Genomic DNA, 18,319 nt, shown 5'->3' on the forward strand with positions numbered 1-18,319 from the left:
AATCTGCCCATCATATTTTCCTTTTCACTTCTCCCACAACCACAAAAGCCTCATCTGGGAGAGCTAATTGCTTGGGCTCGCAGCCCTCAGCGTCACTCCGGTGCCCTGCTGTCATTTCAGAGGGGAAAGGTAATTTGTTCCAGCTGTCCCTGCAGCCTGGTCCATGCACTGCTCCGTGCAGGAGGGTCTGCGTCTTCAGCTCAGTATATAAAGCAGCACCTGGGAGGTGATCTCACTGCTCCTGTAGGGGCAAAACCGGGGATGGGGTGGGATGGGACAGGACGGGAGTTGATGGGACGCGATGCCGCTGTGCTCCTGCAGTGCACGCAGCTCTGAGCTGCTCACCCCATCTGCAGCACGAGGATTAGGGTGATGTATGCGTGCGGCGTTCCCGGTCCCGAGTGGAGGAGCGTCCCGCGGGGAGAGGTTTCACAACAGTGTGGGTGGGGATTCCATGGGGAAATCCTTTGGGGAAAGCTTGCGGGGAAGGGGAGGTACGACCGCGATGGATCCCCTGGGAGGAACCGCTCCTCCGGGAGGGTCCCCGCGAGAAGATCCCCCGCGGAAACCCCACGCGCGGCCGCTCCCCGCACCACCCCCTCTCCGTGTCTCCTCCCCGGGGCGGCCCGACGCGCCCGCCCTGCCCCGCTCCTCCCGGCCACACCGCCCGCCCGGAGCCCGCAGAGCGGCGTGCCGTGCTGTGCCGTGCCGTGCCCACCCGTGGGGCCGAGCCCCACCGCCCGCAGCCCCTCCGCGCCCGGCTCCATGCGGCGGGGACCGCCTGGCCCCGTTCCCCCCGGCCCGGAGCCGCGGGACGGCCGAGCCCTGGGGAGCCCCGGCGGTGCCAGGGCAGCGCGGCGGCTGCGGCGGCGCGGAGGGGCCCCTCGGCTGTTGCCCGACGTGCGCAACATCTTCGCGGCTCCGCGAGAAGCGGCGGAACGCGGCCGCGGTCACCGCTTCGTCCCCCGCGCCCCGCGCCGCGGTTGGTGCGATCTGTGCGGAGCGGCCGTGCGGGAGCGCGCCCTGCGCTGCGACTGTGAGTGCTGCCGTCCCGCTGTCCCCGTTTGCCGTCCCGCAGTTCTGCCCCGCACCGCATCCCGCACCGCATCCCGCACCCTGCCCTCCTCCCCGCCAGCACCGCTCCGTGCCTCCCGTTCCCAGCCCCGGGTCCCATCGCCGAGCCGTCCCCGTGGGGTGCGTGGCCGTGCGGGGGAGGGGGGAGTTGAGGTTTTTCCGGGGCGATGGGATTATCGGCTCATCGGGCAGGAAGGGCTCGTGGTCGTAACGCCTTGCGGTGGAGCTAAATCCTTCCACAAATAGCACGTTAGGAACCTCTCCCTTACGTTTGTTGGGCACCTCGCTCTGCTCCAACCCCCAGGGCGAGCAGTAGGAGCTCCCGAGGAAGACGTGCTGGGCTCCCATCGGGTGCGTTAACGATTGGTTCTGCAGGAGGGGTTCACATTCCCATCGTGTGTGGGGCGTGGGGGGGTGAACGGGGTGTCCTCGGGCAGATGCAGCCCCTGTGCATCACTGTGTGAGGGGTGGCATAAGGGCTGGGCCACGCTGGCTGGGCAGCCCTGCGTTACAGGCAGCAGAAGTGAGCAACGCAGGTGCCACACATCAGCTGTAAATACTACAAAGTCGCACCTGCTGCCTTATTATTCTATACCTTCCTAGGGGGGGAAAGGGCTCACAGCTTACAAACTACGAGGAGTGCCACGGGCTGTTCTACTGGTGGTGCTCCTCCTGCCCCAGCAGCGTGCCCAGCAGGATGCTTTCAGGTAACTAAGGGAGAAGCAGAGCTTTCTTACTGCTTGGGTCGAGCTTTCACATCTCTGTAGTGCACGTGTCGGTGCTGTACAACGAACGCCCCTACTGCTAGGGAGCTGTGCAATGCATTTCTAGTGCAATTAATCTCGGTAATGAATCCATTTGTTCTTCCCTGGTCGCTGGTTGACGGTGCAAATTAATGAGGAAATTTGTCCCAGCAGTGCAGAGCCGGGGCTGCCGAACGCGGCCCCACTGCATGCGGCACCCCAGGGCACACATGGGGTGAGTGGGGGGCTCTGGAAATCCCGATCTGCAGCGCTAATTGGCAGCGCTTTGTGATGCTTCGAGTGCTGCAAAGCGGTGTTTTGAGGGATTTCTCTCCCAGGATTCTTTTTCCGAGTGATACTGAAAGAAGCCTGAAGTGGCTGCTTCCCTTTTCGTTTCTGCTGAGAGCCGTCGGGCTGTGGGAATAGTTCTGCCTCTAAAATTCCCCAAACAACGAAGTGCCATCGCTGGGAGGGAGGGGAACTTCAGGGGGGTTCTTGTAACATCCGCACCCATCGCCCTCCCCCCCCCCCCTGCGGCAGATCCATCTCCGTTGGGGTTTTTTTTGGTGTTTGTTCAGGCGGGGCGGAGCGCAGACGTTGGAATGTGGAGGTGACAACGCGGCTTCCAAGTCTGTGCTGAGATTAATTCGGGTTCTGATCGGGGATATCCGGGGTGGGAGGGTTGGGGGGGGGTTGTTCTGGAAGCTCTTCTCGGAGCAGCTCTGCTGGCAGAGCCTCAGAAGTGTCTTTTCCTGACAGCGTTTCATTGCGGCTCTGTTATGGTTCCCCCGGGGTGCCCCACTCCTTATCCTTGCAGCACCGGCGGTGCAGGTGCTGAGTAAGAAATTCCTGCTGCCGGCGGCCCGCAGAGTGCCGTCCCACTGCTCGCTCCTTCCCCTTATGCCGTGCGCTGCGGGTTGGGTTTTTGCCACGGGCATTTTCCAGCCTCGGGTCCGCGCTCATCCCGGCAGCGCAGGGCATGACTTTACTGCCCGCGTATTTCCTGGGCTGTGCTTATCAGACTGCACTGCCCGTGGGGTGAGCCGGGTGTGCCCCTGTGCTTGGACTGACCACAGCCTGCTTGGTTTGTTGCTCTCGTGGTTTGTCCCCACGGACCCCCCCAGGACTCAGCCGAGGGGTTTCATTGCAGGAAAATCACACAGCTCGGTGTACATCAGGACCCATTTCCTTGACAGGGCAGCTGGTACAGCACACAGCAGTTTGCTTTTCTACCTTGTAAACTGCAGCTCTGCCATCACAGGTTCTGGAGAGGCTGTTTCATTATCAGTGTTCTGTAGCAGGTGTGGCTGCTCCAAGCTGGGCTCTGCGGGATGGGGGCTCTGCCCACATCAGCAGCACTTTGGCTGTGAGGGTTTCCCATGTCTCCTTCCTGCACGCCCTCCCATCTCTGCTCTCACCATATTGCCACCATAATAATTGCTACCAGCTCCCAGGACCCACACTATTGGGGCTTCCCTTGGTCTGGCCTGGGCAGATTCCTGCTCTCCCAGCAGCAGTGGCTGAGGGTGAGGGCGGTGGGGAGGGCACAGGACATATCCTGCCCACAGCAGGTGTTGCTCTTTGGGGACTCACTGTCGACAGGGGCTGTTGCTGCCCTGGGGGGGGCTCAGGTCCTTTGCTGCTGCTGTCCTGTCCTGTGTTTATGGAGACAGACACCAGTGGAGGCTTTGGTTCCCCAGGTGAGGTTTGGGCTACCTCTTCTTCCTTTCCTGGTCCTGCTGGTGTAGCTGAGCTTGATGTTCTGGGTGAGGAAGAGGGGATGTGTGTGTGTGTGGCTGCGGGGTTGGGGGATGTTTGGGGATGAGGAAGGAATTCCTCTGTGTTATCCTGTGCTGCTTGCTGTGATACTTGGGGAAATTTAGTGAGCTTTCATCTTTGCAACTCAATGGATGAAACGAGAAGGGTGTGTTGTGTGGGATGCTGGGAACCTGCCCCGCTGGTGAGGGGATGGCTGTGATACAGAGGTGGTGGGGTGATGGGTTTAAAGCCCTCTGTGGGGTGATGGAGTGGATACAGGCATCATCCAACACCTCGCGTGGCTACAAATGATGGATGCTGCAGGAAAACTGCAGCACTGATCCAAAAACCTGGCAGGGCTCAGGTCAGTATTGCTCATATAGCCCATCTCAGCGTATTCTTTTAACGTAATGTTTGATTCACCATCGGAGGCTTCAGGCAGCTGCGGGGGGAAAAGCAGCAATGTGGGGATGTTGGAAAGGGACCTCCCAGGTCCTGCGCCTGCTCTCCACTCTAATCTCTTCCGTTGGGTCGTTTTATCTTATCAAGTAAAAAGCCCCAGAAATAGAAACTTTTCCATGGTGAGCCCTGAGGTGCACTGAGCCCCGAGCTGTGCATGGCTTCATTGCTCCAAAAAAAAAAATGTATCTGTCAAATAGATCCCCAATGGCTCCTGTCAATGCTTTATCTCCATGGGATAAGGCTCCGTGGAGGCAGGCGCTGCTCTGCGCAGTGCTGTGCTGCCCTGGGAGTGTTGGTCCCCGTGCTGAGGATGTCGGAGGGCAGAGCAGGGGCAGCTGCCTGCTTTGGGCTCATCGCAAAGAGAATCCGCAAAGTGTTCGGGCACTTTCCCAAGTCCAAGTCTCGCTCGGAGGGACCGCGGAGGCTGAGCAGGGAGAGCTCACTGCTGAGAGGTAGGGGCTGCGTTTGGGTGCCTGCTGGTTGCTGCTGCTAGCGAGGGGTGATGGGGTTCCACACAGCACAGCTGGAAGTGCCTCACGCCTCAGCCGTGCTGTTCAGAACCGGTTCTGGAGTGCCAGCACACCTCTGTGCCCAGGGGGTATCTGCTCCATCAGGATGCAGTGGCTTTGGAGCATCACCCACCCGGTGGCTGCTTTGTGCTCCCGTCCCACCGTGGTGCAGTGGCTGAGGTTACCCCCTGATGTTGGACAGCTTTGAAGAACATTATAGCAAAGGATGCCAATGGCACACAGGGCTGGGCAGGGCGACTGCAGGCTGTGCTTAGGCGGATGGATGGGCATCCGGATGGGGCTCGGTTGCACATCCAGTGTTATCACCCCGAGAAACTTTATCTGCATACAGAGGGAAGATCCTTTCAGCCACCGAAGTTTCTTGCTATGCTGCGATCAGTCTTGGAGGTTTTCTTTTTTTGTTTTTAAAGAAACTGTTTCCAACAGTGGCTTTGTTTGACTCGAATAGCAATGATCTCACGGTGCAGGGGAGGCATCCTGCCCCGTCACGTGGCTGCTTCCCAGGGCTGTGCCGGGCTTCTAAAATTAGTGCTGCCCACCAGATAGTGGTGACTGGGGCTGTTAATAGGCAGTGGTGACTAAGGAGGTGTCGTGCTGTAATCCTGGTGGGAAATGCCTGGCTGTGATGGGTCTGTGCCGGAGGTGGACTGAGGAGCTGTGATTTGTGGTCCATATTACGCACTCCAGACCGCTCCCCATGTGGATGCTCCAGCATTTCCCACCCCACAGGCTGTGCGTGGGGGCAGCTGTCTGAATGCGACGCCTTTGCGGCCGCTGTGTTGGTGCTCAGGTGGGGCTGCAGCCACAGCCTGCTGTGCTTGGCACCTCCAGCATAGAGCTGGCGAATGTCCCACTGAGCGGCTGCTCCAGCTGTTCAAAAGGTCATGCATTGCATTACTGTGCAACTGCTTGGTTTATCCCTAATTAAAATAATAAAAAAAAAAGGGGGGGGGGGGAATAAATAAAAAGACCCCCTTGCTTGTCTCCCAGCCTTGAGACAAACAGCTGGGAATGGGAGGATGGCAGCTGGTGTCAGATGGATGCTAAACAATCAGTCATTCCCCTGAGGGAGATGCTCTGCCCCAGGCACTGCTCCCACAGCACCAATGCTCTGCTCCTGCCCAGGAATTCCCTGATAGCAGCAGGGATCTGCAGTGAGAGAGGACATGGGATGTCGCTTTGCTTTCTGCAAGTCCGAGAGGTTCAAAAAGCAATGACCCAAATGCCAAAATTAATAGAAGGAAAGGCAGGTTTTCCTGCAGGGGGGGACCTCTGCTCTGGTGGGAGTGTTGTGTTTTGGGAGGGGTGGTGCTGGGTGGCCAACAGGTCGGTGACCGCGCTGGAATTGTGGGTTGTGTAAAAATAATTGATTGAGTGCTGTTTGTAGGGCTGCTAAAAATTAAAAGGATGGAAGGGCTGTTGGAGGGGGGGGGGAGTGAGAGCGATAGCACTCAGGGGGTGTGGCTGCAGACTGCACCCATGGGTGCTGGTGGAGCACAACGGGGAGGAGCCGGGGCTCCTGGCTGCTCTCCCATCACAGCTCGGCTCTGTTCTCTCCCAGACTGCAGGTATACGTGCCACCAGCAGTGCCACAGCCTCGTCCAGCTGGACTGCCGCCGACCCGACCCCGGGCAGCTCTCTCCTGAGGGCACCATTGTGCTCCCCTGCAGTCAGGTACGCCCTCGTGGTGCTCAGCCTCTCTCCCAAACCCCATTCCTTGCTCTCAGCAGGGTGAGATTTTGTCGCAGAGGTCGGCCCGTGGCCCCAGCTGATGCTTGCTAAGAAATTCCCTATATCCCTGTGTATCTTGCCTCCATGCACATCATCTGGTGGGAGGAGGTGGTGTGCACTGGCCCTTTCCCCTGCCTTTAAATGTGGATGCGGGTGTCTGATGGATGCAAAGCACTGCATGGCACAGGAGGAGAAGTGAAGGTGCACTGTGCCAAGACATGGAAGGAATGCAAGTGTGGGTCTGGCAGTGAGCTCTGGCTTCGTGTCTTTCAGTAATTCTGGGGGAACTGAGGCTCCCCAGCCTGGGTCAGGGCCATGCACTGTACCCCAGGAATGCATCTAAATGCAGCACTGTGTGCTTGGTGCCGCTGTGAGATGCTGCTGGGCTGGATGGCTTCTCCATTGAGTTCTCTGAGTAAGGGAATGAGGCCATGGATGTGTTTCTTTGTATCTTCCTCACGTGTCAGTGGGTTTCCTCCATCAGTGTTAGAGAAGTGTGATTCTTAGTAAAATTGAGGGCTTGTTTCCTCTTTGGGGTGATGAAAGCAGTGGGGGTTATTGGTGGCTGTGATAATAACCACGGAGCCCTCATCGGTTCATCACTGATGTGTCCCTGATGTCCTCCCATCACAGCCCCAGTGGGGAGAACAGAAGAAGGGAATGGGTGCCAGAATACATTGGGGAAATGGGGAGCAGCACACTGAAAATGTGGGAAATGCCATGGCTGGTGTAGTTGGCAGCCAGTAAATAGCATTATCAAATGTAAGCAAAGCAGGAGAGTTGGAGAAAGTTAGTAAAGTCCTGTTGGTGTGTAATACCAAGCATTAATAATTTGGGCCTTGATCCAGCAAAGTACTTAAGTGTGCTGCATTTGGGTCCCCGATTGCTCTCCCTGGGTGCGATGCAGCCAGCTCTGCTGGGCACAGCCCTGGGGCTGCAGCACCTGGGTGTGGGATTTCCTGCAAGGACAAAGGCTTCGAATCAGTTTTTCAGTCTTGATGTCACCAGAGGTGATCTCCGGGCGTTGGGCTGCAATGGCAAAGCCCAGGCTGCTTGGGAAGCTTTGCACGGGCAGCTCCCTCCTGCTGTAACCACAAAATGCCCTGAGCTGTGGCTTTGGTGCTGACCCAACTCAGCACCCCTCACAGCACTCAGTTCTGCTCATGCCCTGCATGCTTGATTTAAGCCTATTTCTCTTCTAAATATAGCCCAGCCAGGCTATGGAGGCTGATGCCACTGTGCCACTGCAGAAGTGTGCATGTTGCTGGGAGGAGGGCTTCACTTTTTTTGCAGTGTTATGAGTTGGTTGGTAAAGGTGCCATCTGGGTTCTCTCCTTCCGTGTTGGCGGTGCAGATGTCGCACCTCCCACTGCGCAGCGCTGTTGTGTTTGTGGTGCACTGCTGGAATTGGGTCTGGAATGTAGTGGTGGTGAGCTGGGCACAAAGAATGGTGCATGGAGAAGTGCCGACAGCAGAGTGTGTGGGGCTGGGGGTCACGTTTGTTTGGACCTCCTGCACGGTTGATAGAATGCCCTGCAAGCCACAGGAACAGTGCTGCAGAGGAGAACAAAAATGCATTCCCTGTCTGTAAAGTTTCCAAATATCTACAGCTTGAGCATAACCAGAAAGCAGCCCGGAGCCTCCTTATCTACACCAAGGGATGGGAGCAGCCCCAGCAGGGGTCTGTGGCAGGCTGAGTTGCTGAGCGTGAGTTTCCATCCCCCTGCAGTGAGGGGATTGCCGCAAACAGGGTCAAGTTGCTGGGCGGCATTCCCCTGCCTTGCACCCACACCTGGGGCCGGCTCTGCTGGAACCGTTGCTCCCAAAACATCGGCGGAGCAGAGGGGCACCCACTGCCCCCTGCACAGCGCTGCCCTGGGCTCCCTACCCCTTCCCCACCCGTCATTGGGGCAGCGCATCTCTGCGAGCATCCCTCACTCCAGCCTGGGTTTGTTTCCCAGCGCAGCCCTAAGGATGCAGGGAAGGAGCAACGCGCTCTCTGAGCTCCACATCAAGGACACAGCAGCCCCACGGGAGGCTCCGGGGCCGCTCAGCACCTCATCCCTGCGCTCAGGGCGAGAAATTTTGCAATGAGGAAGCGGGCGCTCTGCGCAGCAGGAAGGGGGAGGCGATGCTGCGCAGCGAGCTGGGGGCGAAACGGCACGGCGGCCGCTCCATGCTGCGCGGAGGCGGTGGAGGAGGAGGAGGAGAGGGAAGGGTTACCCGAACTCGGGAGCGATTGCTGCGGAAGATGAGCGGCAGGAGCTGCAGCTGAGCGCCGGGCAGTGCGGGATGTGAGCGCTGCGGGACCGCCTTCGATGACCATCGGCAGCAGCATGAGCAGCGGGTACTGCAGCTTGGATGAAGACCTCGAGGATTGCTTTTTCACGGCAAAAACCTCTTTCTTCCGCAGCGCGCCAAGCAAGGGCCCCGCCAAGGTAACGGCTCACCAACTGCGGCCAGGAGGGCTGCGCGAAGCGGGAGGTGGTGGTGGGGCTCTGTGCACGTTTGGCTGCAGGTGCTGCTGAAATTTGCTCGCTGTGCGGCTGAGGGGGCCCTGCCTGCCTCCTGCAGGCTCTCTGCAGGGCTTTGCTCTGCTGCAGGATTTCTCAGCCTTTCGATGCTGCTTTGCCTCCTTCCTGGAGGGCCCGCGGAGGAGGAACCGACCCCAAATGTTGGGGGTTGCAGCTGTGTTTGTGGGTCAGAATCCCAGCCGGAGTCCCGTGGTTTGGCCCCCCAAAAAGTGTGGGCCACTGCGCGAACTGCACCTGTTGGGCTGGCAGTGAGATGGGGGAGTTCCAGGACCAAATTCATCTGCAAAGTGGTGATTGCAGGGACGGATCCGGTCCTTTCCTGGGTGCGTGGTGCTGCGTGCTGCCCGTGGGGAGAGCACTGCCTGGGCAGTGTCACTGCGGGGTGAGATTTGTGACATCAGTAACACAGAAAAGGCGCGGGGCTGCCTCATGTTGAAGTGTTTAGTTTAAAAATACAACAACGCATTCCCTGCTGTAAACTTTGCCCCAACCAGAACTGAGCAGAAAAGCAGAAGGAGAGCAGAAGCTGCTGCGGAAGTGGGGTTTTACTCAGGAAAAGCCCTGAAGGGCTGAGAGATGAGGTGTTGGGAGGGGGACAGCGGTGGGGAGGGCACTGAGAGGGCTGCAGGAGAGCCTGGGGACCCCGAAATCAGCAGCACTGCACCGCTCACGGCCGTGCTGTGTTGGCATGCCTGGGGCTGATGGCTTCCAGCCCCCAGCAGGTGCTGTGGGGTTCCATTTCTGCAGCACAGGGCTGGAGCTGCTCTCCTGGTGACCCGGGCTGTGGTCCCTGCAGGGCTCTCCATCGCAGTAACATTGCAAATAACATTTTTTTTTAAACGAAGAAATTCTCCCCTGGGTTTAACGTGGGATCTTCCCGTCCGCTGCCAGATCCCTCTCGCTATGATTACCAGCACGTACTGCTGCTTTCTTAAATGTCATCTGATGATTCATTTGTGTAGGAGGTGTACGAGATTACGGTGTCAGCCATGGTGCAGCGCTGGTTCTCACTGCGCTCGGGCACTGCAGCTCCTCCAGCCTGGCCTTACCTGCGGGCTCTCCCTGCACAGGGATGCTCAGGTGCTGCGGTGCCTTCTGGCCGGGCTCCTCTGCTGGGGGTTGACCTGGTGGTTGCTGGAGAAGATGGAGCCTTGCTGGAGCTGTGGTGTTACATGGAGGAAATAGCTCCTGTGCATGGAAAAAACACAACATTGGCTGCCCCAGCAGCGTTGCTGAGCAATGTGTGTGGAGGTGGTCCCCAGTTTTTCTCTGGCTGGGGGCGGAAGCTGTCTGCAGGTCTTTGGTGGAGGACAGGAGCAGGGCTTGCAGGTGCAGGAGGTGAGACTGCACCTTGGCTCGGTAGGGAGCTGGCCCCAGAAGGATGCATGCACAGGGCACATCTCCTGTGGGTCCCACAGCGCTCTGCCCCCTCTCTTTTCTCTCCAAGTGGCATCAGGAGCTGCTGCTGTCAGGAACATCCTGTTTATTTTTAACTAAAGTTAAAAGCAGAGGTGGAAGAACAGTGGTTTCCAAGTGAAATCTCCATGGCAATCAACGCACCGAGCCCACCGCTTGCTGCTAACCTCTCTGAACGCACGGCGAGGCTTTTCCCCTTCTCTGGAGCTGCTTTCTGCCTTTTCCTCTGAGCCCCACAGTAAACAGCATTGCCTCGTCTGAACTTCTTGAGGGTGATGAAATGTGCAGATCTTATCTGCGGTGCCCTGGAGAGCAATGGGGTTGGGGTGCTGTCCCCATAGAACGGCACGGGCACCAGCTACAGCACGGTGCAGGGCTGCTGAGCTTAGGAGGGGCTTCCATTTGGGTTCTGTTCCTGCAAGAGGCTGTGGGAAGGATGCTCTTCAGCTGGAAGTGGAGCACCTCTCCCCCCAGCATCTCTGCAAATGGATAAATACAGAAGTCGGTCACTGAGGCAGAGCGGTTCTTTGTTGGCTCTGCGTCTCTCTTTTGAGAGTGTGGTCACCACAGTCGCAATGGCCTGAGGGCTTTGCCTCCCCCATAGCAGTCTGTCACAAACTCACCCTTTTCTTACAACCGAGGAGCAGTGCTGGTTAGAGGAGGAGCTGCATGGCAGGAGGATGTGGGCTCGTCTCCATGCTGCGTGGCCCTGCATCCCACACCTTGCTGTGCCATGAGGGTGCAAAGGATTTGGGGTCCTCCCCCCACCTGCGTGGCCCTGCCCTGGCCCCGTGGGCTCAGCAGTGCCCCTGGGGTTGTCACTGTGAGCTCCTGTTGTTTGCAGCTTGTTTCATCCTGTCCCCATACAACAGGAAATGTGGCAACGGTTGATGGTTAAGAGCTTCTGTTTTTCTTCCTTCAGCAGTAACCGTGCATTCTGCAGCAGAAACTGCAAAACCAGAGGTGTGGGCAGATTCATGAAGAGCAATGCACGTCTGATCTCTCTCAGTGCTGCTCAGTGTAAGGAGCAGTGTGTTTCCTTCCAGACTGGGTCCCGCTGTGTGTTAAGTGTGTCCCTGTGTGCACAGGAGGAGGGCATGTGGGCGAAGCATCGCTCCCACGGTGTCAGTGAGGGGAAGAGAGAGCCTTTTTCCAGCAGTGTTTTGCTGCAGCATTGGTGCAGCACAGCATTTGCAGTCTCCCTTCCAGCATTGCAGCTCTTGCAGGAGTTGCTCTGGCTGTTCCAAGCTGCTGTAGTGCAAGTGGGAACTTACACTGCAAACTGCAGGGGAAGGCTGAGATGATCTATTTGCTTTTGCTGTGTGCGTTTGGAGGGCGCTGGTCTGCACTGGGTGGGGTTTGTGCTATGGAAGCAGTGCAGCACACACGTGGTCTGCGTGCCATGTGGCTGCAGTAGGGCCAGGGCAACACCCTGCAGATGGAGGGATGCACCTCTGTGCATCCATCTAAGACCTATTGCAGTCAGTAGACTGCAGTGTAGACGTGTCTTATAGCAGACTGTGGAGCTGAGATTGCCGGTGTGATAAAGGAGTGTTGGTGTGCAATTCTTGAATACCGCAGCCAAGTTTTGCTTTTGGTTTTTTAAGGCAGTGAACAAGGAGGAGAGTGTAAGACAACATCAGTGCTCTTCTGTTGGGTTACTGCTGCTTCCAGAGCTCTTGCACTGTTTGTCAGCCTTGAGCAGAAGTTGAGACATCTGCTTTGGGGAATGGCTTGAATGAATCTGAGGCTCTCCAAGTCCCAAAGCTGGAGCTGTTTTGCCAGACTGTGACCAGAGCTCTCGTTTGTCCAGTGCTTGATTCTCCTCCTGAAAGAAATGCCATAGTTACCCTGGGGCAATGCTGCTTATGGTGTGCTCATGTGATGGATGTGGGCCTCCTTCTGCATCTGCACCTGGGAGGAAAACTGCCCAGGTGCTGAAATTAAGGCTGAGAAGTGCAGGGCTTTGCTCCTTAAGTTGCTTTTTCCACCCTTTCTTGTTTTCCCGGGGGAGGTTGCCCTTCTCACTCTGAGCCCTATCAGCCTCCACAGCTCATCTCTTCATGCCAACTTCAGAGGCAGCCCACACAGCAGGCAGAAGATGTGCAGCTCCAACTTCAAGCCATGGGATTCTGTCCCCTCTGTGTCCCCAGGGCACGGAGCGCTGGCAGATGGGGACTGGAGCCCTGTGGGGTCTGCGCCTTGGGGTGGGAATGCAGCCTGCCTGTTCAGATGTGCTGGAGCATCCTTTCTGTTCTCACAGCAGGGTTTTTGAACAGAGTGTTTTGGATTCTGTGTTCCTGCAGTGCCTGTGCATGCCTGGGCTCCATGTGTTGGACTGTTCCACGCGTGGGATTTTGCATCCTGACATTTCCTTCCTGGGGGGGATCTGTGGGCCTTTGCAGCCGGCGCATTGCGCTTGGCATATGGAAGGTGGGAGCGCTGCTCAGGCTCTCTGTGAGCCTGCAAACCCCATCACTGCAGAAAGCCATCTGCAGCAGCAGCATGTTCCTGGGGCTCCGTGAGCCCCACTTTGCCTCCTGAGATGAGGTTCCCCAAACCATGGCATACAGCAGCAGCCCTGGGGTCAGCCCCGGCTCTGCACTGTGCACTGCAGCAGCTCTGCGTGGAGCTCTGTGTCTTTCCCCACGCATCCCTTTCTCTAACTCATCTTTCACACTTTGCCACCCTCAGAGAAATCCTGCTCTCCTGTATGGGGTGCTGAAAGCTCTATTTTAGCTGAAGTTTTCTATATTTGTTTTCCTATTTAAGAAAAAAATGATGTGTCCCTGCAGTGCCAGAGGAGCACAGCATGGAGAGGCTTTCCTATACTTGTGCTGCACACAGCAGAGCATATCCTGGAGCAGCTCCTCCCTGAGCTCATGCAATGTTCTGTTTGTGCATTTCCCAGCGAGACAGAGCAGTTTGGACGCAGCATTACCCCAAACCAACCCACTGACACCATCTCCTCTTCTTCCAGAATGTAACGAAAGCTGTAGAAGAAAAACCAGAGCCTCCAACTGTTGAGGAGATCAAAGAGAAGATCGAAAAATACAATGCAAAAGTTACAAACTGCCTGCTGATGAAGCTGGTAGGTACTGCTCTCCTGTTCATCTCAGCCATAAGCTCTGGTCAGTGACAGCTGAGAGCCACTTGCCACCAGCAGATGGGGTGGGATTGCATTGCAGAGTTGTTCCCAGCTGTGAGTGAAGCCCTGAGGATGCACAGCGAACAGCAGGATCTGATTTACAAAGCAAAGTGCCACGGAGGTGCAAACTTCAGGTGCTCTCACAGAGCGGTGGGAAAGGCTTTGTGAAGTGCCAGGTTAAACTGCAGAGCTTCCACGAACAGAAGCTGTGTAACCTCCTGCTGATGCCCGAAAGTCAGCCTAAAGTTTAGTGAAAATAGTCAAAATTAGAACGATTTCTAACAAGCTGCTCTTGTGTTATGAATTATTACATAGAGAAGTGAAAATCCTTTGATGGGGGGCAGGGAGGGGTTAAAGACATGAGATTCCACCGTGCATCAGGGGTTCCCCGAGCTTTCAAACCCCCATTTAACTGCAATTTATGATAGTTCCCATGGCCAACTTGTAGCAGTGTTGATGTGGGGTAAGGGAAGATAGCGCAGCAATAGGAGGGGGTGAGTCACCACGGAGTGGAAGGAGCAGAAGGAAATCGGCAATGACTAATCCTAAATTCCCAGTTGCTTCTTGCACCGTGGCCAGAAGCCCCAAATCCATGCAGAGCAGTGTCACCCACCCACCTACCCCTGTGTGTCATTGTGCAGAGTGATGATGGCACCTACACCGGCTTCATTAAGGTGCACCTGAAGCTGCGCCGCCCGGTGACGGTGCCGGCGGGGATCCGACCGCAGTCCATCTACGATGCCCTCAAGGAGGTGAACCTGGCGGACACCACGGATAGGAGGACATCCTTCTACCTGCCTCTGGATGCCATCAAGCAGCTGCACATCAGCAGCACGACCACGGTGAGCGAGGTGATCCAGGGGCTGCTGAAGAAGTTCATGGTGGTGGATAACCCGCAGAAGTTCGCGCTGTTCAAGGAGATGAGGAAGGATGGGCAGGGTGAGTCTGTAGAGCCCCATGCAGAATGGTTCGGGTTGGAAAAGGCCTCGGAGATCCCCCAAGCCCAACCCATCCCACCATGCCTTGGTGTGTCATCTCCATGTTCCTTCAGCACCCCCAGGGTTGGTAACCCCCCCCCGCCCCCCACACACACTCCTTGGGCAGCTGTGCCACAGCATCACCGCTCTTTCAGAGAAGGAATCCTCCCTCACATCCAACCTGACCCTCCATCCCACCCCCTCAGCCTCTCCCCACGCCCCAAGACCCAACACAGATCTGACAGATGCTCAGTGCCTTGACTACAACCCTGAGCAGCACAGACCGCTCCCAAAGCCCACAGCTCTGCTCCAAGCCTCCCTCCGGGCTCTGCAGGGCTCACGGTGCTGTCTGCTGTCCCCTGCAGTGCTCCTGCAGAAGCTGCCCCTCACCGAATTCCCGCTGTACCTGCGGCTGCTGGCCGGCCCCGACACCGACGTGCTCAGCTTTGTGCTGAAGGAGAACGAGACCGGGGAAGTGGAGGTACGTCTGGGGCTCCTTCCCTTGGTTAGTGCATGACCACGTAGTGTTTGGCAGTGGGATGGACCTGCAGATGCCCAGCAGGCATGAGCCAGGCTTCTCCCCCTTCTAACACTGTTGGTTTTACCTCCTAAAGTGTTGCTTGATTCCAGCTGTTCCCCAAACTTATCAGCTGAATGGGCTGCTCGTGCCTTGCTTTGAAAAAGCACATCTTTGGGTCATTTCTTGCTCCTAAATTACACTGATTTAAAAATAAAAACCTGCAGTCTATTTACAGTGCTATCTCAGAGTTAAACCTCAGTAATCAGATTCAGCTGCCATAAGTAATCCACGAGTTTAAATAGAAGCCTGGGATGCCCAGGTGATGAAGGCAGCCTTATGCCATGGCAGTGCTCCCTGCTGGGGCTCATTCAGATGTCAGTGTCTGCATGGGAGCTTTCATTCCTCCAAGCAGAGATTCCCACTGAACCCATGGCTGTGTGGGCTCAGGGCTGGGCTGGTCCTTCATCTCGTGGCCCCTTGTCCTGATGCTCTCACAGCAGTGCTTGGAGGTTAAGCTGCCTGCAGATCAGGTCACATTTCAGTGTGTCCCATTGATCCTCTACAGAGTCAGGAAAAAGCTACAAAAGCCATAGGGTGAATGACGTGCACTCACTTTGCCTCTGCTTTGCTGTTCCTGCAGTGGGACGCGTTCTCCATCCCAGAGCTACAGAACTTCTTAATGATCCTGGACAAAGAAGAGAAGGACAAAATCCAGCAAGTGAAAAGGAAGTACGAGAAATTCAAACAGAGACTGCAGCAGAGCTTGAAAGAGGCTGGAGACAAACCTGGCTAACCCTCAGGGCGCACCACAGCCAGACTAAGCTACGTGTTGTTCTTAAAATGAACAGACTCTTCTCAGGACACCTTCTGGTGGTCACTCCTCCCACTCCATCCCTCCGTTAAGGACGTCGCACCCATTACACGGACACGTTGTGTTTCCTTCTCCTGAAACCTCATACCCCAGGACCAGAGCCAGTCGATGAATGGGACACCTGCAGCAGAGCTGTTGGGGTGTGCTGTCAGGTGGAGCAGCTCTGCAGGCAATGCTGAACCCAGCAGGAAGAGCTGGCTGAGCTGCTCCTGCTCCTCCCAGCAGCTCGCTTGCCATGGCTGAGGTTCTGCAGTTGCATGGCGGGTGCCCACGTGGTTGTTCTCATTTCTTAAGCAGGGCGCAGGAAGGAGCAGATAACAGAGGTTGGTGCACCGACCCACGTGGGTGTTGCAGCTGTGACCAATGCCAGACAGACTCGTTAAGGCTAAGGTGGGAAATGCAGTCATGGCAGCTGCAGCACCCCGACGGCCCTTCAGTAAGTATTATTGGAACGCAGTGATATTCATTCCAGGGAAAGTCATTTCTTTTGATTCTAATTAACTTCTGAAAACAGACTTGAATTTGAGCAAATATTCATGATGCTTAGCTGAGCTAGCCTGTATGTTACGAGTTTGCTACTCTGTGGGAATCGGGACCTATGTTTTCAGAGAAAAGCATGAAGATGGGGGTGTGGGATGGTGGTTCTGCATAGAACCCTGAGCAATACACAGCCAGCAGATGACTGCAGGGAAGCTCAAACCCCTCCTTTACCAATCAGACCCATTTTGAGCTGTGAAGTGGTCTGGCAGGAAGGAGAGGAGCTCCAACCCAGGCTGGGCTGTGGAGGTGGTGCCGGGAGCAGTGCATGTGCAGGAGATCCTTAGCACCAGGAAGAACAAGGGACCACAGACCTGAGATGCTCTCCTGCCACCACCCCCTGCACCATGCCTCCTCCTGCTGAGCCCCGTGTGCTGCTCTCCCATCTCTTTTCTCCCTTCCTGGTGCAAGGGATGCTGTGGGGATGCCAATCCCAGAGGTGATTTCCCCACATTGACTGTCAGCATTTTGTACTGAGCGTGCTGCACACAGCCACGTTCCATCTCCCCTCTGTTCGCAGAGGCCAATGCAGCACAGTGTGAGAAGTGAACGTGAAGACTAGGTGGATGCAGATGGAGCACGTGAAATGCTCTTGGTGAGCCGAGTCCCACCTATGTGAAGTGGGAAGGAGCAGGTTATTAGGGAACAGATGATGGAGACAACTTGTGGAAGAGTCTAAAATTTACCTCAGTGCCTTTTATTTTTTCCTTAAGCGTGAAAACTTTACATTTGGGCTAAGGAGGAGGTTGGAAGGGGCTTTTGCCAAGGCCTTGGCAGTGCTCCCCCAGGTCCCTGCAGGCTGCTTTTGTCCAGAGAGAGAAGAGGAACTGTTGTTCATTGTTCCTTTCTGCAAGGTGACTGCTTGGCTTCCCCCCCCCTTCCCCCAAATTTATACTTGAGTATGTTTGTTTATAAAGGTATGAGAGTAACCGCATCACTTACAGCCCTCTTTGTACAAATGCCACTTGGTGCAAGCTCAGTTCCAGCTCTTGCCTTAGTCAGTGGTGTAAAAGGGTTCCTAAGTGAGGCTCCAGCTGCTGCCACACGGTGCAGGAAGGGCCTCCCAGCTGTACTGTATTCTCTACCCAGATGACCTTTAACAGCGTGGCAGCAGCCCAAACAGAGCAGCAATTTTCATGCTCTGGGGCTGTTTGCCCGTTTATAAAAATACTTCTTGCTTCCCTATGCACTTGTGAAGTAATTTAAATAACATTTATCCACTGCTTTGAGTCTCGAAAGCACTGTATAAATACTTCTGTTCAGTCAAGTGTAAGAACACTGCAGGAACTGCCGCTGGTTCTGAGAAACAAGACCCAGATGCTTGCTTTCAAATCCCTTATCTCTCTGGCTGTAAGTTTTAAAAAGATGATGATTATTTTCCCTGGCTGCTGTTATTTTCTACTCGAGTTCTGGTGACCGCCTCCCCTTCCCTTCCCGGAACCCAGCATGTCTTTGACATTCTGTAGAAGGCATGGCTTCTTATGCAATTACTGTGAATGCTGCTGAAAACCTCCTGCAAAAGGGAGGGCTCTTTCCTTTCTTTTTTTTCTTTTTTAAAGATATGGGGCATTGCAAGTGGTAGATATTGAAACTCAAATTCCCAGCAGTCAGCTGTGTCCAGGACAGGCATATGGGGCCCCTTCCTTAAGCGCTGAGTACTGTTGGCAGTGCCTTTTGGTTTGTATGTTGTGTTGCCTGGTTTGTGTGACTTTATTTCTCATGGCTCTTGTAAAACATGTAAAATAATGTGTACAGAATGGAATAGCAAAGCTTCTATGGCAAAGTGAAATGCATTTTTTGCGATGCTGTAATTTATTTTTATTACTCCTTAGTAATTCTATGGCATTTATAAAAGAAAAAAAATGCCTCACTTCCAGCTTTTTTTTGAAGGTTCTGAAACTACTTATTCATATGCAGACAGTGTAAAGGACAACAACAATAAAACTGTCAGTAATTAAAACAAATAATTAAATCTCTGACTTATTTTTCTGGCGCCCTCCTGTGGTGTTTTCTTGCAT

General features: G+C 55.4%; 1 protein-coding gene across 5 annotated transcripts; it reads left to right on the top strand.

The window, feature by feature from the left end:
* Positions 1–723: 723 nt before the first annotated feature.
* Positions 724–18,265, top strand: RASSF5 (Ras association domain family member 5). 5 transcript variants are annotated; one of them, XM_040652715.1, is made up of 6 exons: positions 724–1,036; positions 6,129–6,241; positions 13,229–13,339; positions 14,071–14,335; positions 14,739–14,854; positions 15,534–18,265. In XM_040652715.1, exons 1-6 carry the CDS (start codon positions 766–768, stop codon positions 15,684–15,686), a joined length of 1,029 nt encoding a protein of 342 aa, XP_040508649.1. In that variant the 5' UTR covers positions 724–765; the 3' UTR covers positions 15,687–18,265. The 5 variants fall into 5 exon arrangements, with proteins under 5 accessions (XP_040508649.1, XP_015154412.1, XP_046760071.1 ...); XM_015298926.4 differs by having other exon boundaries at positions 731–1,036; positions 14,038–14,335; XM_046904115.1 differs by lacking the exon at positions 724–1,036 and adding an exon at positions 1,680–1,781 and having other exon boundaries at positions 14,038–14,335.
* The last annotated feature ends 54 nt before the right edge of the window (positions 18,266–18,319 follow it).

This window comes from Gallus gallus, chromosome 26 (genome assembly GCF_016699485.2).
Source record: "Gallus gallus isolate bGalGal1 chromosome 26, bGalGal1.mat.broiler.GRCg7b, whole genome shotgun sequence".
In the NCBI taxonomy this organism is placed as follows: Eukaryota; Metazoa; Chordata; class Aves; order Galliformes; family Phasianidae; genus Gallus; species Gallus gallus.